The sequence below is a fragment of the Amblyomma mixtum genome, chromosome 3 (genome assembly GCF_055824585.1).
Source record: "Amblyomma mixtum isolate Tamu chromosome 3, ASM5582458v1, whole genome shotgun sequence".
In the NCBI taxonomy this organism is placed as follows: Eukaryota; Metazoa; Arthropoda; class Arachnida; order Ixodida; family Ixodidae; genus Amblyomma; species Amblyomma mixtum.
The window spans coordinates 237282743-237305545 of NC_143014.1; the positions used below are offsets into that span (position 1 = coordinate 237282743).

The following is a 22803-nucleotide window of genomic DNA, read 5'->3' on the forward strand; positions in this document are numbered from 1 at the left end:
AGTTTTTGCGTCTAGACGGCTGAAAACTTCCGCGCCTGCCAATTCTGCTTGTATGTCTTCCCTCCGCGGCATCTCGTAATGTCCTCTCTTTATGCACGCATTAACCTTTCTAGGATCCATGCATAGCCTTACCTTTCATTTTCTCTCTTTAACAATGACTAGAGGGCTCACCCAGTCCGTAGGTTCGTTGACCTTTGTTGTGATGCCAGCCTCTTCCATTCGTTGCAGCTCGTGGCGCAGGGGCTCCCGCAGTGCCAAGGGTACACGCCGAGCGGCTTGAACGGTTGGGACAAAACGTTCACGGAGCACCATCTTGTATTGGGGATGGACCGACCCGGTGCCTTGAAAAATGTCGCTGTATTCTTCAAGAAGTTTCTCGGAGCTGTTCTTTATCACCGAATCCACTTTTCGGGAAACCAACCCGAGCCGTTCAGCTGCCTGAATACCTAGAAGCGCCTGACATCCTTTCTTGACCACGAAAAATTTCAAGCTGCACTTTTGTTCGCCGATAGCCACGCGTTGGTTGATAACGCCCAAGTGCTTGATTGTGCATCCAATGTAAGATTGGAGGGTGGAACTGCTGTGCTTGTACGGTGGCGTAGGCTTGATGTTCTTGTAGACGGAGTAAGGTAATAGGTTCGCTTGCGATCCCGTGACAACTTTCAACAAAACAGCTACATTGGCAACGTTTGCCTTAACCATCCAGTCCCGTCGACTTGCCACGCAGTCTACGCAGACGTCCAAGATGTCGAAGTCTTCATCATTGTCATCTCTCAATTCACTTACTTGCGCTGGTTTTCTGCAGCATACGGAGAAGTGATTCTTTCCCTGGCATGTGCTACAGGTCTTCCCATAAACAGGACAGTTGCGTGGCTTGTGTTGTCTGCCACACTTAGAGCACCTTGATTTGCTTTGCAGCCTTGTTCCTCTTTGAGTCTCCTTCACAGGATCGATCTGTTTTTCTTTCTGTCTCCATGATTCGTTCTGAAGAGCTACTGCTTCGAATGCTTTGAAGATTTATTCCGCTTTGGATAACGTCAGCTAATTATCCTGTAGAAGCTTTGCCCTGAGGCTCTCATTGATTCAAATTACTATCTCGCCGCTGATCATAGAGTCTGTTAACCCTTCAAAATTGCAGTGTCGTGCCTGTTTTCTCACGTCACGTGAAAACTGCTCGAAGGTTTCCCCTGCCTCCTGGATTCTTGTCCGGAGCAAGTGTCGTTCGTACACCTCGTTCGTCTGTGCGCCCCAGTAGCTGTCAAACTTAGTACGACGGTTTTATAGTCTTCTTTACTTTTAGCCATCGTTGAAAGTAAAGTTATTAAAGACCTCGATAGCGTCGTCACCGGCTAAAGTAACAGCATCGCAGTCTTTGCAGAATCGCTCAACGGCTTGTCATGTGGCTTCACTACGGTAAAGTAGAACTGCAGCTTCTGTCTAAAGAGCTGCCAATTTTTGGAAACGTCACCTGTGATGCGAAGTGGGTCTAGGGGCTTCAGAAGATTCATTCTTGCAGCCTGGCTTCGAAGTCTTACGTCTCTCAGGGCGTTGTCGAGGAAGGGGGACCACTTCTTACACCGTGTAAAGTTCCGTGAGTGGTGCAATGACGAGCCGACATCAGGAAGGCGAATGCCGCAGCCTTTATTCCGTGCTCGGTTATATAGGCCCCGGCCAGCCCGACTGGCGAGGGAAAAGATAAAGGGCGCGTCTTGTGCCGAGTGGCACGAGTGACGCAGCTTAGGCTGGCGCACGTCTTATCGTAACGCGATACAGGCACTCCGTATTCTCCACCTTGATTGTGGTTAATTTAGAAGAACTGTTTGCAAGGCGAGTTTGTGCATGCCTATTGTTAAGCTATTTGGCAACTGATCGTGGTTAATGTTCGCGACCGCGCTGTCTACTACCCTACATCCACGTTTTGGAACATACCCTGCAAAGCGGCTTACTGGTGCCGAGCGGAGATTAATGGGCAACCCTTTGAGGGGCGTTCGTAGTTGCACTCTGCAACTGCTGAAGATTCTTGGTCTTCAAATAAGGCTTGTCATGATTTTTCCGAGGAAAATTTCACGCTCGCCCCCCTTTTTCGGTTTGGTTTGGTTTATTAGGGTTTAACGTCCCAAAGCGACTCAGGCTATGAGAGACGGCGTAGTGAAGGGTTCCGGAAATTTCGACCACCTGGGGTTCTTTAACGTGCACTGACATCGCACAGCACACGGGCCTCTAGAATTTCTCTTCCAAAGAAATTCAACCGCCGCGGCCGGGATCGAACCCGCGTCTTTCGGGTCAGCAGCCGAGCACCATAACCAGTGAGCCACCGCGGCCCCCCCCCCCCCCCCCCCTTCCTTACCTTGAGAGAAAATAAATTTTGATGAGTAGGAAGGCGGAGTGTTCGGCCGGCGGAAACATGATCTTCCCATGGTACTCCACTGGGGGAAAAGGGGAATTGAGGGAAAGAAAAAAGTAGAGCGCAAACAGAAGGTGGTGAGATGTCCACGCACACACTGGCTAGCACTTGCCTCTCGCGGAGTTTATAATGCATAATATTTCCTTCCCTAAACACGCCGCAGCATATGGCGTATGCTAATAATTTGCACCCATTGATTTCGGGCAATTACATTCTCTTTGCTCTTGCTCAGCGTAAATGCGTTTGATGGTGCTTTTCGTCTTTGTGATACATAGTAGCGCGGCATACCTCGACTTCTGTAAGTTTTATTTTTGAATCCTTTCATTTTTTTCAATTTTTTAGAAAATAAAAAAATCTAGATAGCGCATAACATTGAGTCCTGAGCCAGCACATTTCTATCTATCCAAAATAACTCCTGCCAGCACTTGTATTTTGCCTTTTTTCGATGAAGCTACTCCAAGGGTAGTAACCCATGTGGTAATGAATAATTACCTTGTCCGATACTCTTTAGGCGGCGGCCGCCGCTGACCGTCTCTCTTGAAGCGGATCAATGAACCTGTTAGCGACTAGCATTGGTTAAGTTAGTTCTGCTAGCATTGGTTAGGCGGTTCGCTTTTGCGCCATAACCAATAAAAACGCTAATCTAATAAATAGCGATAAAACAGCGCGTGCAGTGTTGGAGCCGTGGGGACGAACGGCTGTACGATGAACAATGATGACCGTTGTCAAGGCATGAGCAAGAATCCACTGAAGCGGCACTATGAGCACGTAGGTCTCAGAGGCACCTGTCCAGTAGATGGCTACAGATTTTATGGTAACATAGTTTGACAGTTTTGTGCAGATATTTTCTTTCTGTGTTCTCGAGCTCTCATGTTTCGTAAGTTAGTAAGCCCGAGCAGTGTTTTGTTTTTGATATCGGCATGACCTCAATATACCAGTCTCTTGTTTTACCACGGTATGAATAACATATGCAGGCAGATTTACAGACATGCACAGTCAAAACTTCAACGCACTAAAGAGGTGAAAAAAAAAAGCCCCCTAATTTCTGTTCAGAGAATAATGCCTCGGTATGCAAACTTGCGGATTTATTACTCAAGTGATTCACGTTTGTGATGGGAGTGGGCTTTGCTTTGGTAGTAGCGTATTTTATTTTGTTTAAGTCTCGACGAGCGACTTGTCGCATTGCATTTCTGGTGCAGAGAGCGACCAGGGCTTGGGATGTTGCGCTCCACGCATCTCTACCCTGTGGAGTGGTCACGGTCACCATGGAAACCTGGGGAGCGGTGGCTGCCGTGAGCGTGACGAGGCTGAGACCACTGCATCGCCGAGGGCGTCGGCCCGCAGCGTGCTGAGCGTCGGAGAGGGCACTGCTCATAAGAGCTGCTGCGACTTCTGGTGTGCGGCAGCGTGAGTGACGTCTTACATACGCTTGTACACAACTCCCCAACGAGCTGAAAAAAGTATAGGATATTGCAGTGGGCAGGGTGCTGTGGACAGGGTGTACAGGGTGCTTTAAATTACTCGTAAGATTTTTCTTTGAAGAACCGTGAAAGATACATCAGTGCGCTTTACGTTTGCGTGGAAAGTATTGATGTGACAGAGAGCGTTAACCCTTTAGGCCCAGATGTTTTTAAGCGTAAGCCTTACTTGCCCCATTGAGCGATAACCCGTCTGTGTGTGCGGGTACGTGTACGTGTTGACACTCGATGGTATCCACAAAAGATGGTGTTCTCGTGCAACGTGGCAGGTGGTGTTAATTTCATGGCTGGTCGCGTTAGGTTGCTCAGGAAGAGGAACCTGATTCGCACAAGTTCCACCGGTGACAGCACCTGCCATCCCAGGGCACTGGCAGGGGCGGCTAAGGCAATGACCGCTCGCGCGAGGGTACTCGGGAAGGGCAACCTGGATCGAACAGAGTCCACCGGCGGCAGCAACTGCCATCCAAGGGCACTAGCGCACCACTTGACCGCTGCACAACCACGCCAGCAGTGGTATGAGGGCTCTCAGGAATTTATGTATGTTTAGTAGAGGAAGGCCAATTCTGCATATGTGGGCATTATTAACCCATTAGCTATCGCGTCAAACCCTTAAGGCGGAGCGGGGGCCGCGGTACGGCGGCCACTGCCTTCACGAATATAGCGCGCAGATGGGAAGGGGTGCGGCAGCGACAACTTAGAGGCATGCAGATGTAGAACTGCCGGCTGCGTGGCGTCAGGCTACATCACGCCGCGCGGCGACTGCGCTCTCAAAGTGAGCGGGAGGGCTTGCGTCTTCTAAAACGTACGCAGTATTAAAAGTCTCTGCCAACTTTTATATTTTGGTACCGGATTTTGGCTCTGTGTTTTTGTTGTCTATGGTGCCATGAGTACGCTGCAAAAAAGTAAAGCTTTTTGGAGCAAATAATAATCATAAGTATTGCGTGGTGCGTCGACAGAATTGGACATGAGGGCTCAGTGGGGGCAAAATGCCAAAGGGGCCGCTTTGGTCCGCTTAACTCTGAAAAAAAAGGAAAAAAAGAAGTGGCCAATTTTTAGCGTGGCAATCTCTAAAGCAGCTTTTTTTTATTTTCAGGTCATAGATAGATATTTCACTTGCGAGAAAACCGGCTGCTCTCTCCGATTCATCTTGTTTTGTATAAAATTTTTATCGTTCTTATCTCAGACAGACGATTGTTTTATCTGATAATACGTCTCGGCCTCAACACACATGCTAAAAACATGAAAAGCCTTCCTGGAAAGCAACTGCTGACACGATGCCCCCTGCTGAGCAACAGGGGGCACGACGCCGTATTGGCAATGGAGCGCTTACCTTTCACACTGTTCCAGGCTGCCCTACTCCTTGGCTCATCGCTACCTTGTTTGGCATCGGACGTGGTCTTCACCTGCCCAGTTGAGAACGCGAATCAACCCGCGGATTGGACGCAACAGCCTTGCCTACAGATCCATCTGGAAGGAAACCTGTTCTTCGGCTGGCAACCGCGGTCGTTCATCACCAGCGATACCACTATCAGCGCCGGCCACACGGAATATAAGCTGCTGCCCGTGAACGCCCCTCTGGGGCACGACGCCGTATTGGCAATGGAGCGCTTACCTTTCACACTGTTCCAGGCTGCCCTACTCCTTGGCTCATCGCTACCTTGTTTGGCATCGGACGTGGTCTTCACCTGCCCAGTTGAGAACGCGAATCAACCCGCGGATTGGACGCAACAGCCTTGCCTACAGATCCATCTGGAAGGAAACCTGTTCTTCGGCTGGCAACCGCGGTCGTTCATCACCAGCGATACCACTATCAGCGCCGGCCACACGGAATATAAGCTGCTGCCCGTGAACGCCCCTCTGGGGCACGACGCCGTATTGGCAATGGAGCGCTTACCTTTCACACTGTTCCAGGCTGCCCTACTCCTTGGCTCATCGCTACCTTGTTTGGCATCGGACGTGGTCTTCACCTGCCCAGTTGAGAACGCGAATCAACCCGCGGATTGGACGCAACAGCCTTGCCTACAGATCCATCTGGAAGGAAACCTGTTCTTCGGCTGGCAACCGCGGTCGTTCATCACCAGCGATACCACTATCAGCGCCGGCCACACGGAATATAAGCTGCTGCCCGTGAACGCCCCTCTGGGGCACGACGCCGTATTGGCAATGGAGCGCTTACCTTTCACACTGTTCCAGGTGAGTTACCTTGATCATTGCACTTGCCTAAGAAGCAAGAATCGCTGCTTGTTTTAGGTGTCGTGCCCCAGAGAGTGGTTATATGCCCTAGAAGCATGCGAGGAAACTGTGCAACATTGCTTAAGTAGTTTACTCTTAATTCTTTCCGGGGATGTGGAAACAAACCCCGGACCTGATTCTAATGACATCCTGGCTACTGTGCTGGAGACTGTACAAAGGATCGAATCCGGCCAAGATGGAATTCGAAGTGATTTGAGAGAGTTGAAGCAGTGGCAAGCGTCAGTAGACATTGAACTGAAGCAGTTGTCTTCTAGACTTCGCAGTGTTGAAGTGGACGTTTCAGATCTAAAAAACAATCCCGCTACGTCTTCGGCTGATTCTCCTGGTGCAGTTTCCAGCGTCATCTCTGACCAGCTCAGAATTATTGAATCGCGTTGTAATGACGCGGAAAACAGGCTGAGACGCTGCAACTTACTTTTTTTCGGCCTTTCCGATGACATATCTGAGACATGGCCAAGTGCTGAAACGAAAGTGATTGACCTGTGCAAGAATGAATTGGACATTACAGTAGATTCATCGCAAATAGAACGGGCACACCGCATTGGTAAATACGACCCGGAAAAGTGCAGGCCAGTGATGGTAAAATTCACATTATTTAAGGACAAACAACAGATCATTGGGAACGGCATCAAGCTGAAAGGAACTAACTACGCTGTGCGCGAAGATTTTTCCTTCCAGACACGACTGGCTAGAAAGAAGTTGATCGAATTTGCCAAACCACAAAAAGTTCCGTACAAGCTAAATGTCGATAAGCTGAGAATAAACGATAGTGTTTACGTATACGACGCCGCTACTGACACCGTAAAACTATCTTCCGCATAGGTAAGGTGTTGCTCGGCTACACGTGTCATCAGGAAAGAACGAACATCTTACCGCAATAACACCGCGCAATCGCAGCTCTCCTTACTTTTCACTAACATACGCAGCATCCTTCCTAAGCGCATCGAACTTTGTTCATACCTTGACAATTGTGAATGCGACATTTTAATACTAACCGAAACGTGGCTTCATAAAGATATTAGGAACGATGAAGTCTTGCCTGATATGGACAGTTTCACTATCTACAGAAACGATAGGAGCGACAGAAGGGGAGGAGGGGTGTTGATTGCAGCTAAAAAGCATATAACTTCTTTTCTCGTTGATATTCCTAGTAAATTAGAAATTTTGTGGGTTTGCATCACATCGCCATCTTCCAAGCATCTTCTTGGAGTTTGTTACAGACCACCAGATAGTCCGCAATCATTCGTCTCCGATCTACATGATAACCTAACTGAAGCAAAAGCTAAATTTCCAAAAGCAAGTATTTGTCTTCTAGGTGACTTCAACTTTCCCGAAATTGACTGGCCGACCTTAAGTTCGAGAACACGTGATAGCACTAATTTTGTTCAACTAACTCTCGATTTCTCTTTGGTCCAATTAGTCGAAAAACCTACCCGAGGAAACAATAAGCTTGACCTCGTATTCTCGTCAGTCCCAGACAATATAAGCCCTATCTCTTATTCTGATGGCTTCAGTGATCACGAACTGCTTAATTTCACGATTTCCATGCCTCCATGCGCACGTGCACAAACACATAAACGCATTTTTGATTATAACCGCGCTGACTACAATGCCATTAATATCGGGTTACAATCCTTTTGTGACACATATCTTCCGAGTTTTTCTCAGCGTTCGGCCAACGATAACTGGGTTTTGTTCAAAAATAGTTTACTGGAATTAGTGCACCGTCATATACCACTGCTCACCCTCCGCACGAACGCGTCTAAACCATGGTTCAACAGGATGCTACATGCACTAAAAAACAAGAAAAAGCGACTTTTCAAAGCTGCCAAACGCCTTGGCACACCGGCTTCATGGCAGAAACACAAAATCGCCGAAAAAACATATTGTAGTGCCATCCGCAAAGCAAAGCTTAAATATTATTCCCATGACCTTCAATCCCTTATGACACACAACCCTAAAAAATTTTGGAAAACGATATCACCTACTGACACTCCGGTTCTTGTTTCGTTGTTGGATAACACTGGTGCTCCAGTTATAGAAGAAGAATGCCCACTTATATTTAATAATTATTTTTCTTCAGTGTTCACACAGGAAGACCATTCCACTACTCCACCATTAGTAGATGCCGATTACCAGTACATGAGTCCCATAGAAATAAGTGTCTCCGGTATTGCAGCATTAATAAACAATCTCAAGATTTCGACTTCTGCTGGTATTGATGATATTAATACAAAAATTCTCAAAAACACAGTGATCCATTCAAGCAATATTCTCTTCCATATCTTTCGTCAGTCGCTATCAACTGGTGAGATTCCAAGGGATTGGAAAATTGGTAAAATTATCCCCATCTTCAAATCAGGTGATAAAACGAACGCGCAAAATTATCGCCCTATATCTTTGACATCTGTCCCATGTAAGATCCTCGAACACATCATCGTATCAGCAGTGGCGCAGCATCTAGATAGTAATAATTTCTTTTTTTCTAACCAGCACGGGTTCAGGAAAGGCTTCTCTTGTGAGACTCAACTACTGGAATTTACTAACGAGCTACTACACAACATGGACGAGAACTTCCAAACAGACTGCATATTCTTAGATTTTTCAAAAGCATTCGACCGCGTTGCGCATTCACGCTTAATAGGTAAAATTACTTCCCTCAACCTAGACTCACTAACTACCTCATGGCTAAGGAATTTCTTGTCTTTTCGTAAACAGTTCACAGTTGTTAACGGCCACTCATCTCCGTTTAGCGATGTTCTATCTGGTGTTCCTCAAGGAAGCGTCCTGGGCCCGTTGCTGTTCCTGATTTACATTAATGATCTGCCATCCAACATTACATCAACCATTCGCTTGTTCGCAGATGACTGCATAATTTACCGCAAAATCCGATCACCTGCAGATCATCTTGCACTTCAAAGGGACCTCGATCATGTAACCGCTTGGTGTTCATCATGGCAAATGTCACTTAACACTGAAAAATGCAAGTTAATGACATTCAGCCGCAAAAAATCTAACTCTTCGTTCAATTACATGCTCGATAAAAGCTTAGTCTCTCAGGTGTCTTCTTACAAATACCTCGGTGTCCATTTTTCATGTAACTTGTCCTGGTCCACTCATATCCAGAAAATAACAGCTAAAGCATCCCGGACCTTAGGCTACCTAAAACGGAATCTTCATGGAACTCCTGCTACTACCCGTAAGCTCGCCTATCAAACATTTGTTCGTCCGCAACTCGAATATGCGTCATCCATTTGGTCACCTCACCAGGCTTATTTAATTAACTCCCTTGAATCAGTCCAAAATCGTGCTGCGCGTTTCATCTCCAGAAACTATGACCGTCACTCAAGCGTCACAAACATTAAATTATCGCTCTCTCTTTGTACCTTGCAATCACGAAGATTAATTGCCCTAGTCTGCTTATTTCACAAAATAGTCTATAGCACTAATCATTCGACTCTCCCTCTTGCCCAACCTCACCGCACCTCGCGCCGTTTAAACAACCATCTCAGCTTTCAACGCCTTTCAGGTAAAACCGTTGCATTCAATTCATCCGCTTTGCCGCAGGCTATTGTTCACTGGAATGGTCTTCCGCAACACATCGTCAATATTCGTGATCCAGCTTCTTTTAGGACCGAAATAACAGCCATTTTTTCTAATTACTGACGCGTCAATAACTATTGTATAATGATGTTCTTATTGTTTGATGGTGAGTACTAACAGTCAGTTGGCATTGTGTAATGATGTTCTTATTGTTTTATGGTGAGTACTAACAGTCAGTTGGCATTGTGTAATGATGTTCTTACTGTTTAATGAGTACTAACAGTCAATCAGCATTATATAATCATGTCATGCATGCTCCTGTTATTACCCCTATTTATGTAATCCCCCCCTCACACAATACTCCATGCTTGGAGCCTGTGAGGCAACGTGAATAAATAAATAAATAAATAAATAAATAAAAGCTTTCCCCTACATATGAACGGGCTCGTCTGTCGAGCGTCATGAAGCGCTGCGGAAACGCTTAGCGCGGAGCCCATCATATCGAAGTGAGCGGCAGGCGCGAGGCGCATTGCATCTGGCTCGCGCCTATTTTCAGTCCAGGTGATCACAGAAGACGAGCTCTTGAAATGAAAGACAGTCGGTAGTGTCTGCATCTTGAGCAGTTGTTCAGGCGACAAGAAATTCTATCTCGTCCATTGGCTTATGGGGCATGTATATCTCTTGGCCAAGGAAATATCAGAACCAGTGCATGAGCGCACCGTATGTGCGTTCTCAAGAAAAGGCAGACAAACACACTGCATTGTTACCAGCAGTGCCTGGAGCACGTGTTGGAAGAGCGGTAGTGTGCGAATTGCAGTTTGCATGCCCCGAAAGGTTCTCGCACCTAGCTGCCAGTGATGATGGGGGGGGGGGGGGGGGGGGGAGAGCAGTAAAAATAAATAAATGCAGAAGTAATGCAGAAATAAATGTCGAAGTCAGCATTGTCACTGTCTGACTTGATCACAACATTCACCTTCTACGTTAGGTACGGCAGTAAAATTTCTATTTTCTAGTTTATGCTAAATTAAGGATTACCTAATAGCTGCGAGGCACATTCAAGTCAGGAGTGCAAAAGCTGATCTGTATAGGTGCATTAGAAAGAAAACGACCACGCGGTCTTCTACAAGATTTACCTATCATCACCCAAAGGGCACCGGCGGTAACCATTGTGCGCTCATGGTGTAAAAATCGCACATGTCCAAAGCGCGTTGCAGCTGAGTCTGTGCGCATTGAATAATATTTACGACACGCATACAAGCATGGAAAGGCGTTTCAGGAAACAGTTAAAAAATTAAGCGGGAGAGAAGGAATGGGTAGTGACATCAAAATTTCCAGATTTGCTATATCTCGGCTTCTTCAACCATGCCTGCCGTGTTGCTGCCTTTTATAACTTAGACCGCGCACCTGAGTGCAAATGCGAGCCAGTGATGTCGACAGACACAGGGACCTCGGAGCAACTATCCGATAGAAAAAATGAGTACTGCATTTTTTCGACAGTAATGAGGCTCGAGCCGAACATTTGAGTTATGGTGTCGTCATGGGAACATCAACATGGATTACTCCATAGTACAAAAGAAATGCGCAAGCATTTCTATCCTTCAACATTCAATCAGCGCCATTCGGGCAATGTTCAGCGAGGGAAACCCTTGATAGTCCGTTTTAAAAGTGTTTTTCTCGTCCGATATCTCGAACCACAATTCCGTTTCCAACATTTTAGAAACTAAGCGCCCTTTCAAATTCTAGGGTGTTTAATTTCGCAGTGTAACCTTGAGCCATAAAAGCTAGAATTATAAATGGTGATGAGTTATTTTAGTTACAATAAATTAATGGTCTTTTAATGTCACTGCCTCACGCAAATGCAGTCGTCTTGCCATGCACAGAGCATGTCGAGGTATATTTCACGCCTTCTAAAAGAAAAAAAAAATTGCTGGGGTTTAGCTTTGGTTAATCCTGGTAGGTTGCGTAAGCATCCATAGCGTTCCATTCGGGATCATCACCGGTTGTAGACGATTCGGTTTCGATAGAGGCGCGGTGCGCCCCTCTAGCAGCGTTTTGAGCGCGCCGCTGAGCAAGGCGCTGTTTGCGTTCTTCATCTGTCTTCGAAGCCCTTTGTCGTTTCCTGGCTTCGTCAATCCGACGTAGAAAGAGAAGTTTATTTTAGAGCGCAGCTCTTTGGCGTCCGTTCCTGGGTTTCGCGTCGTCGTCGGCGTTGTCGTCGGCCTCGTAACCAGCTCCGCCCCCCTTTCATCCCCCCAGCGCTAGCAGCGACCGACTGATACCGCTGGATGCCGCTGACGCCGCTAGAGAGTCAAGATAACGTGACTGCATAGAACACCGTCGCCGCCATGCAGAAAGAGGAGGAATGGGTCCCCCCCCCCCCCCCCCCCCCCCCCTGTTCTTGTGTGGCGGATAGGGTGCTCTTCAGTTGCCGACGCGCCGGTTATTTCACGTAGGCCCCGGCACGTCGACGAATACGTGACCACCTTCCCGCGGCTAGACCTGGTTCTTAGCGCTGCGGAAGCGAGGTTATCATATTGTTTGTGTCGGCATCGGCGGCGTTGTCCCTGAAACCAACTCCGCAGCTGGGGTTGACTCACTATCGGTGTCAGCGGCATCAGTCTGTCGCTGCTATCTCTTCCCTCCTCCCTTTATCGTGTTGTCCGCTTGCTGCGCGCGCTTCTGCCCCCATCGTTTGCCGCTGGGTGTACACGCCGCCCCCCTCCCCCCTCTTCCTGCGAAAAATAAAAAAAAATTCTGTGATAACGCATACATGTGTTGCTCGATTTCTTTTCCTCAATCTATCGAAAAGGTGAAACAGCTTATTTGCTGCGCTCAAATTTCGCATTAGGAAGTAACGTAATCGTCGGTAATTTTTTTCCGAAAGAAACAAAAATACGAAACAAAACAGTTGAACTGAAGTCTGATCTTTCAAGCACATGCGCAGTGACGCAGCACTGAGCACGTCAGTATGGCAGTATGAAAGCCGACACTCGACCGCCGCGCAGGACGATAAAGTATGTCGACCATTTGCGCAAGAACTCAGCCTCGCTCATTGTCAGTGCGTCCACGCATGCTTGCTCAAAGAGGCGCGTGCGGAGGCGCTGCAACATTGGAAACATTGCTTTTTGCGGACGCCCATTTAAGGAAGCCGCTCCACTCTGCCGCCACAAAACGAACATGCCGACACACAAGAGCATATTTGTAAACAGTTCGCGTGAACTAGTGCGCGCTTCGAGGCGGGTTACGAACATTCGTGACACTAGTACCCAAAAGGTGCGCTCCACTACACAGTCGAACATTGCGTGCCGCAATGTTTCTAAGAGACCGCACTGCGGACATCGGGCGGAGGGCGCCACGCCCCACGCCGCGAGGCGGTCTCTTGTGGGCAGGACCCGCCAGCCTCGCAGCCAGCCGAAGTCCCTGACATCTGCAGGAAGCGCAGCTGAGGTCAGTTGGCGCCAGCGTGCCCGTCTCGTTTTCTGGAGTTGTTCGCGTGTCAGCTCAGCTACCGTTAGTGCTTCACACATCCTGGAGGGCGGGGTTTCATCAACATCCAGATCGGGCACGCTGGCAGACAACGACGCCAGTGTGCGACGCACGTTAACGATAAATGCCGGCGGCCGCTCGGCTGTAGGGCCAACCACGCGTTGTGTAAAAAACACGTTACGCGCTGTACCCAGAAAGTATGTGAGGAGTGTTCTCCCGGGATAGTCTGGGTTGCGTACAAGATCTCGTACTCCTCGCAAGGCGAGCACATTGCACATGGTGCGGATACAAGGTATACCAAACCCACCCATGTACGATGGAAGGCGCATGAACGTTCGTGACACAAGTTCGGTTTTGCCCGCCCAAACGAAAGAGCCACAGGCCGAGGTTAGCCTGCGAGCAAACGTGCGCGGTGGGTTTGCGACGCGGGCGACAAAAAAAACATACGTAGGCGATTGTCTGCGATCAAGAGCATGGATAAGGGCAAAGGCTATTTAAACGTTCTTCCCTGAATAAATCCTGTTGAAAGTGCAGCGCTCGTCCTGTTCCTCGTCCGTGTCCCCGTTTTGCGCTCTCATGTCTTTCACGAATATGCACCAACAAGCCCAGCTTCAAGTACTTCTTGGGGGATTCCCCTAAACATTTGACCAACACAGTTCCCACTTCGAGTTATTGATCAATTCGCTCTCGCCCTACCATAAGCTTGCCTTCCTGGTTAGCTCAGTTGGTAGAGCGACTGCTCCGGTGAAGCGGTGGTCCTGGGTTCGAACCCCGGACCTGGACGAATTTTTCTTTAACTACGAAGTTTCTGAAAAAGCTGTATAGCTTTCCTTTGTAGCCGTATGGCTGCGCTCGGGTGGATGCCAATGAGTAATTACTCCCTTATTACAAATCTACTCCACCTTGGGGGTTCCCCTAAACATTTGACCAACACAGTTCCCACTTCGAGTTATTGATCAATTCGCTCTCGCCCTACCATAAGCTTGCCGTCCTGGTTAGCTCAACTAAAATCATTTAACCCATTTTATCATCGTGCACTAGCTAGAAACAGACCTGTGCTTTTATTGTCATGTCATTGTATTTTTGTTTTGTTTGCCCGGCCAAGTCGGTAATAAAGAAAAAAAATCCTGGTTAGCTCAATTGGTAGAGCGACTGCTCCGGTGAAGCGGTGGTCCTGGGTTCGAACCCCGGACCAGGACGAATTTTTCTTTAACTACGAAGTTTCTGAGAAAGCTGTATAGCTTTCCTTTGTAGCCGTATGGCTGCGCTCGGGTGGATGCCAATGAGTAATTACTCCCTTATTACAGAAATTCCTCCTACTGTGCGTCATACGTCTGACAGAAGTCCGCGCCAGTCACAGTTGTTTGCGCAATGTGTTTCTAGAATATCGGCATACTGAAAGGTGTTACTTATAGTTGCGTGAAATACCTGTAGACGATCAGACATTCGCCGCTTTTGCTCTGTTTAGATCTTTAATAGATTATGCAGAAGAGATTTAAGGGAAAAAACGTCGCCAAGGCCGGCAGCATGGTAGCGTTCGGCACATGAGGTCAGTATGAGAGCGGAAGAGGATAAGCGATTTCTCTCTTCCAGAGAAACCATTCTTTGGCTGCTCGGGACACCGTTCGACTGAGATGCATACCACGCTTTGTGAAGTCGATCGACTAATAAGTGTTCAGCCTTACCCTGAATCGACCAAAATCGATGTCCAACGATAATTGAGCGTGTCCGACATCATAGAGACCTCCTAAATTGGCCCTGGTCATTTCCGAAAAATGGCCCGCGTCCAACCCGAAATTTGACCTGGGCCGATTTAGACCAAAAGTTTGTCCAAAATGTGCGACGGCATATTAGAATCACGTGGCATCGGGTGGGGCCACGTGATGTCAGGAAAGAAAAAAACAAAATAGAGTCACCTGACTGGAGTTAACATGTGACGTCAGGATGGAATGCAAAAATCAAGTAACATGCTTCCGCATTCCTCCACGGAAGCTGGCTTAAGTGCCCTCAGAATTTTTGCCCCTGTCTTGGTCTTCGACGCGCAACTCGAGTGGTTCCTGGCGACAGCAGGGTGAGAAACGTTTCTTTGCCGAACTACTCTGCATTTCACGCAATTTACGCTGACCACGCCGTCCGGTGCCTCGAATCACGCAGCTCGAAAAGAGCCGCACACACTTCATGGTCATGGCGCGGTTCGTGGCACCCGCGCAATTTCTGTCAGTGGATAGGTGAAAACGTTTACTTTCCAATATACGCTCCACTTCAAGCAGTTTCACTGAGCACGCCGGCCGGCTCAATACGGCGCAGGTGTGAAAGGCACGCCTACCTGCGCACGCCATGGCGCGAGCACGCCGGTCGGAGCGCAGTTAGCAAAGGGCGCGCCTTGTGCCTTGTGCGCTTTGTATAGCGTTTAATTTTAAGCGGAGGATAAGTTTTTATGCCCCCCCCCCCCCCCAAAATAAACAACTTCTTTCCATGATATTTGTCGACGGTCGGGTAAAATTCGGTCAACTTGAAAAAAAATAGGGAAACGGTTGGTAAACGAGCGTCCTCGCGTTGTTAGTAGGGGCGCGTAATTTTCGAAACTGCCGGGAAAAAAGATAACGCAAGAAAAGCTGAAGAACAAGAGGCTTGTGCGTCGAAGACTCTGTCGCCTGCTCTAGTGAAAACACGCATTGCAGACGTCCAGTGATCACAAGGGAGTGCGCTTTTCAAATCGATCTGGAAAAAGTAAACACGTAGGACTTTCTAAAAGATTGAAAACCAGAAGCTGGTGCGTGGAAAATTCTCTTCTACGCTTCTGATGTCATGGAAATTGCACCCGCGCATTTGATCTCTGTGCTCCAGCACAATGTGAGTGACTGGTTGGGAGTCCATGTGGTAACGGTCACGGTGCCAGACATTTGTCGAACAATACGCAGAGCTGGCCATGGAATGGGCCTTACAGCTTTTATGGGGGCAAGGAATAACGTCGGGGAACGTGGGAATGCTTGTAAATTATTGGGAGATGTAAATGTGTACGTGGTGCATCACAGTTTCACATGTGAGGTTCGTGGTCCTGTTTTCGTGCAGCCTTTGTGAGGCTTATCAGAATTACAGCTGCTCGTAGTTCAAAATTTTCAGCTGACAGTACCAGGTAGGAGAGACCATCACTGCTGTCAGCCATAACAATGGACGCACAAGAAGCGCGGAACGAGATTAGCGATGTGCCAAAGGGCGACGGCTAGTGTATCGGTTTTCATGTTTAAATATGGAGCAAAATAAATGTTCATTTCGCAAATTACCTGGTGTCTTTTCTGGATTGGCGTTGTTTGACGAAGGCCGTGGTAAATAGCTGCGTGGATCACCAGTCACGAGCGCCCGGAATCTATATTTTCTTATTTTTCTGCATAAGAAATAAATATATAACATTAGGACGCTATACTGAACAGAAATATTGCGCTATGAGGGCAAGGCAGGCCGCAGCGCATGCTAGCATTGAATCTACCCGCGCCTGAAAGCGAAACCGGAACTTTCGCGCCCAGCCGCTTGGTGCGCTACAGTCAATTGGGCTGCTTGATTCTATGGGAGCGTACGCTCCTTGGGAATCCCTTTCTCTACGCTGCTTCCTTGAGAAAGACGGTGTGGTTGGACACGAAGAGCGCACAGCACGCGACGAACCGTTGCTCCGTACGTAATTCTAAATGTGAGAGCTGCTCCGCTAGTATCCAAGTGCAACGGTACGGTTTTGGAGTCGCTTTGGTACTGTGGTATGCCGTTGCCACTGAGTGTCGATGCCAGCCAGATAGGTGTCTATAAGGCCTCCGTGGGAAGTTTCAGATGTGGGTCTCAGATGATCGCTTGATAGTTGTACGAGAACGCATGTTCCATAGCGAATTTCGTTTTTTTCTAGCACCTGCAGACAGAATGAATGACTGTGCTTAATGTTGACTGGACTGAGTGAAATACTGCATGCGAATTATTTGTGGTTATGGAGGAGAAACACTACACTCAACGTGCACTTTGCAGTGATTTAAAGAATACATATGGTTTATACTGTTCTAAATATTTGGGAACTCATTGATAATAGGGAAGCCTATCGCGTTATCCGTCGCAGGCACGAACTTCACGCTACACACATACTACTGAGCACTGACATATTTTGTACCCTTTGAGTTTTGTACATGTTATGTTGGTAGGACACTGCCCTTTTACATGTCCTTGTTACCGTATATTTGAGAAGCGAGTGTTGAATGTCACTTCTCACTGTTCTGTACAATATCTCGGCGGCTCCGTAAAAATTTCTAATTGTGTGATAGGCACAGAGCTGTCTCTAATAAGGCCACTTGTTTTATTCGCCTTGCTTAGTAGTCTCCTCGAACATGTGGTTGCTTGAACGTTTGTTTGCCTGCAAGGTCACTTTTCGTATTTACTCATTTTCCCGTATTTCTCCTTGCTTTCCTTATACGTGAGCGCTGTAATGTATGTTTCATCTGGTCTGCTTAGGTTGTGATCATATTGACGAAAATGACCGTGACCCGTATTATCTAAAAGGCAGCCGTGATTTCACTAGGAAAATGCAGCGCTATTTAAAGCACTGTTATGCCATATACGGACAACAGGCAACTAGGTAATCCTCTGAACACGCAACTTGCCTTGCTGGTTAGTTCAGGCCCTTCTTAGTGCGTCACTATTCAGAGCCTGAGATTGTGTCCTTGTTTTGAACAAATGAAAGGAGTTTTATAAAACTTTGTACTGCTGTCTCTTTTCGCTAGAATGCATTGCACGTGAACTCGGCTGCATAAAAACGAGTCGCATAAAAAGCTATGAATATACCTAAAACCGTTCCTCTCGAGCTTTAATACAAATTATAGTCCTGCTGTTACACAAACACCGTGCAATTCAACGCTACGCACGAAGCGAGCGTAAAGGAAAAACGACACGACGAGAACTAACACTCGAAACGTGCCCAGAATGGAGGTGAGTCACGTGGTTCTGTGCTTTTGACACTTCTTTTCAATATGCTGATGCGCTACATTGCTGTGCACAATAGCGTTACAGTTTGTTTACGCAGACGACATAGCCTTCTTTGCCTCAGAAATAGATAGATATTCATGCGCTATATCGTTCTCTCCTGGCTTATCTCAATGCACTCGACGTTTGGCTGGATAACGTTAATTTCGTTTTAAATGTGCGCAAACGTATAATGGGCTAGTTTTTCAATCCAACGTGTCTTTATATATGTCGTTACACTATCGCGCGGACAGCATACCGGAGGAGGAATCTCTGAGGCATCTGGGCGATACTCACGATGCTAGAATGGATTGGCTGCCCCACATAGAGACTAACGTTGAGAAAGGTGAGCGTGCACTCTGTAGGCTACTAGAAATGAGTAATAGGAAATCTGTCATGCACCGGGACAAGCTTCTTCTTCTTTACAAAGCCTATTTCAGACCCATATTTGGAATTTGGATGCATACTTTTTTCTGGCTCCCCTAAATATAAGCTTCATCCGTTTCTGCTGTTAGAAAGGCGCGCACTGCGCCTCGGCCTAGGTCTCCCTCAATCAATTTCCACCGCAATTCTTATACTTCGAGGCTCGTATTCCCGACCTTACCTCCCATTTCCTCCTTTCAACTTTAAGGACTTCCTTGCGGGTTTTTGAGTGTGCTCCTGGTGTGGATGGACCTATTTTTGTCTCCCACCCGGTCCTCTTTCTCACTCATCACAGGCCAAGGTTCCGCCTCCCTCGTTTTTACCCAGAACCTTGTATCGAACATTGGTGTGGATCTCAATGTTGTACATGGAATTGGTTATGCAACATTCCCTGTGGATATTCCTTTTGATTATCTCACTGTTCGAGGTAAACAATCAAGATGTGCTGCCACTGACTGTCAGAGTCTTGTTGCATGAGAAGCTGTGACCATCAGACGTGAGCAATATCGTGTGTCTGTCGTATTTCACTCTTTTTCTTTACAACGCAGGTTGTACAAGGTCAGTCACGTCACCGTTCTCGACGATCCCTGGCAGGCCGCCGTGGGTGAAGGCGGTACTTTGGAACGCTTTGTTGCGGAAATTTTTAATGTTATTGAAAAATTGTTTTTCAGATTGCAACGTGCTTGAGTAAAATTGAGTTTTAAGGCTGTTATTTATCCTTATACTTCTAGACCGCGTCTTTGCGGCATTTCGTGAACACGTATCCATCACATCTTATATTGTCACGTTTTAGTGACGGCAGTCCAGCGGTCAGGAAGACACCAGAAACACTTGCAAACGAAGCTCTTTATTAGGGCTGACTTGCGCCCGCAAAAGAACTGAATCACTCGGTGGCGGCGTAAGCAACAAGCGTGCTCGTCAATCGCCGATCTCCGAATACCCGCTGCTCGCGGCATCGTTCAATTTAAAGCCGGCAAGGAAACTTCGAGATAACAGGTCGAGATCATCTAGAGTAATATAGAAACACGTAGATGCAGCTGTTCATGGCTGTGAACAATCGAGATTAGTCCGGTCGCTTCTCGCGTCACGAACAAAAATGATAACACCCCTTTTCTGCGGCCTTGCGCGAAAGAACGGACGCTACAATGATACGTGGCAATACAAATGCGTTCATCACCTTTAATTTTTTTATCATTTTAACCAAGCAGTTTCGTGTACGGCTAACTGAGCATATCGTCATCTACACTAGTTATTCCTGAATCCTCTTCACAGTACATAAAAAGATACAGATTTGACAGTCACTGCAGGAAAGCCCTCGATTGGCATGATTTAATGAGTGCGGAGATAGTCCCTGAGTTGAGTAATAGGTTCGTTTAAGAGGATTATGATTTCCAGGCATTTTAGGGTCATCAATTAGCTACCCTGCAATCACATCCATTGCGACAGCGCAGATACAAGGAAGAAAACAACACCGGCGCTGAAGCAAAATGTGCACGTAAAGAAGCTTCTTTAAAGCGTACGAGCGGAGGAAAGCAACGCTACTGAAAATTCGCCGCCTGGCGGTGGAAGCAGCCCAAGCCAGCCATGAAAGAGCGGGTGGCCTGTAATAACGTGGAAATTGTGCGAGAAGCGGAGCTTTATTCTGCCACGACGCCTAGAAGGCGATGCGCTGGATTTGAACGCCGCTGCCAGACCGAAAAGGCGCGGACACTTAGCGCACACGATGCACTCTAGGCGAAAATATATAGCTTGCGGGGCGGGGTTTTTTTAGGGCATCGCTTAAGAATAAATTGTGTTTATAACTGTTGGCGCTAACAATTTCCGGAGGCACAACCGTGCGCCCTTTATTTTGCGACTCTTTCAAACCAGTTGCCGGTAAGTATTCCTTTACTTCAGTAGAAACATCAGCATTGCTTCTTTAGCCCGCTATAGCTGCTAGGCATTGCAGCTCGCAACGTTGTGCTTAAAAGGAGGCTAATTGTAGTGAACCGTACTCTTCAATGTAAGCTTGCACGTTCTGCACACGAACTCGCTAACCACTGAGCCACCGAGCCCAACGCCAACGACACACAGTTCAGGTGGAAGAGAAGCGGCTGATGGCGGGGCTTCTCTTAGCTCGGCAGCTAGCAGAGAGGCTATGCGCGCCGCTAGGTTCGATCAGTGGTAGCAGATGAACGCTGCGGCCCGTCCAGCAGCGACGCAGACCTATAGCCAATACGCGAGTACGGCTACCATTAATGTGGCACCCTAGCATCTGCAACGGGTTCCGTTCAGTGAATGTATGTCATGCTTACACACCAGGAATAGTTCCGATGCCATCCGCAGTCCAGGGTTCTTGTGCACTAATTTTAATTGTGAGGTAACTGTGGAATAATGTAAGGTACCGATATGAAAATATTGAAGAGAATGGTCCAGTTTTCCGATGCGTACAAAAATTCTGTCTGAAAGTTGGACCTTTGCTCGAATCCAGTGGTTAGGAATAGAGTAGGAAAGGAATGTGGAACGTTTTTGAAGGCAGAAAAGACGTCATTAGAAAAAAAAAAAAAAACCTTTCAACTTGGGTTAGTATGGAGGCCTCTGCGCAAGAGAAGCAATATCCTCAGAAAAAAAAGTAGCCAGCATATTTTTCCCTCCGAAAGCTTGCATATATTTGGCAAACAGCAATTTAAAAAAAATTATCACAACCACAGGAGAGCGTAGAAATCGAATTTTTACTTTCAGGGAAAATTTCGCGCCCGCTTTATCTCAGATATAAAAACGATTTTCAGTCCGTTTCGCAAGAAACATTGAGGAAGCGATGTAGGATGACGTTAAGTAGGAATTATAGGATAATGAAATCGAAGACACTGGTACTTCTTGGCGTAAGGTTCCTGCAGATGTAACGGAAATGCCACACAAGACGACGCTCACTTTATATTTAATAATTTATGACATTTGATGTTTATAAATATTTATTTAATATTTAAATATTATCTTTATATTTAATATTTTATGTTAACTTTACATTTATTATTTTATGATAGAATAGCTTATGACTGAAAATTTCTCAAAGGAACAATAGGAAAATCCCTGCAAACGCCCACTCCACCAAGGCAGGACCCGTCCCTAGTGTCCACATTGGCGAGTCCAACTCCCGTCGTCACCCTGCGTAGAAGAACGAGAAATTATTGAGGCTGCGCAGCTTACTCTCTATATACATGACTTCCAAGAAAACAATAATTCGCTGTCCATTGTACCACATTGGCAGCAAGTGGCATGATTCAAACCCGAATACGCCAAAGCGCTATTCTTCCTGTATATTTGGCGCTATCCTAGCACAGCTTTCATTTTCTCGTTTAGCTATTCTTGGAATGCCTCTCCCTATAGCTTACGTTTTCAGTACATAAAAAAAATCTCTCCATCCTTGCTTCCTTATCAATCCAAGTATCACGTGAGCTTGACGGTAGAACCATCAGTAATTTGTCTAATACTGAAAGCACAGTAAATTTGTTTCACGTTACGAAAGCACTATAAATTGTTTTACGGATTTGTTTCAAAAATAGTCATTACGGAAGCAAATAGATGAGGCTGGATATTGGCAGATGTGAGTTGTCGGCAGTTTTTCGCTCTGCAGGTGATCTCCTAGCAGAGATGAATCTGACATGCTTGAACACAGGGACTCCAGTGGCGCATGGCTCAAAGCTCGCGCAAGCTACCCACAAGGTACCCACAAATTTCTCCGCAAGACAGGACGGTCAGAAGAATGGTGGCAAAAAAGGCTCTGTTTCCTGTACTATGCTCCTTTTCCACCAACAAAAAAAAAGGCATCTACGCTCGCAAAAAAGTGTATTGAGTACATTTTGATATAAAAACCTGCTTAGCAAGGGTATACACTCTCGCAGAAAGTGTGAATCCAATGCCCATATCATTACGCCGAGAAGAAATGGTTCCTGTGGGGTCTGAAGGCTGTGGAATCATCATACACACAACCCTACGGGCTTCCGGCCACGACATTATTTTCCAGTCTTTGTTCCACACCTCACGGGAGATATCTGCCACCTGAAAACGCAGAAAGTTATTTACATGGAAGCGAGAAGCTGCTGTTTGGTTTGGTATGGTTTAGGGAAGCTTAATGTCCCAAAGCGAGTCCGGCTATCAGAGACGCCGTAATGAAGGGCTCCGGAAATTTAGACCACCTGGGGTTCTTTAACTTGCACCGACATCACTGACTAGAGACCCGACAGC

At 47.0% G+C, this 22803-nt stretch overlaps 1 protein-coding gene across 1 annotated transcript; it reads left to right on the top strand.

The window, feature by feature from the left end:
- Positions 1-5201: 5201 nt before the first annotated feature.
- LOC149354093 (uncharacterized) lies at positions 5202-6153 on the top strand. The gene has a single exon (XM_089583053.1). It carries the CDS (start codon positions 5482-5484, stop codon positions 6130-6132), a length of 651 nt encoding a protein of 216 aa, XP_089439179.1. The 5' UTR covers positions 5202-5481; the 3' UTR covers positions 6133-6153.
- Positions 6154-22803: the final 16650 nt, after the last annotated feature.

Coding starts and splice junctions, on each gene's coding strand:
- LOC149354093 (XM_089583053.1), top strand. CDS start 5,482: ATGGAGCGCTTACCTTTCACACTGTTCCAGGCTGCCCTACTCCTTGGC.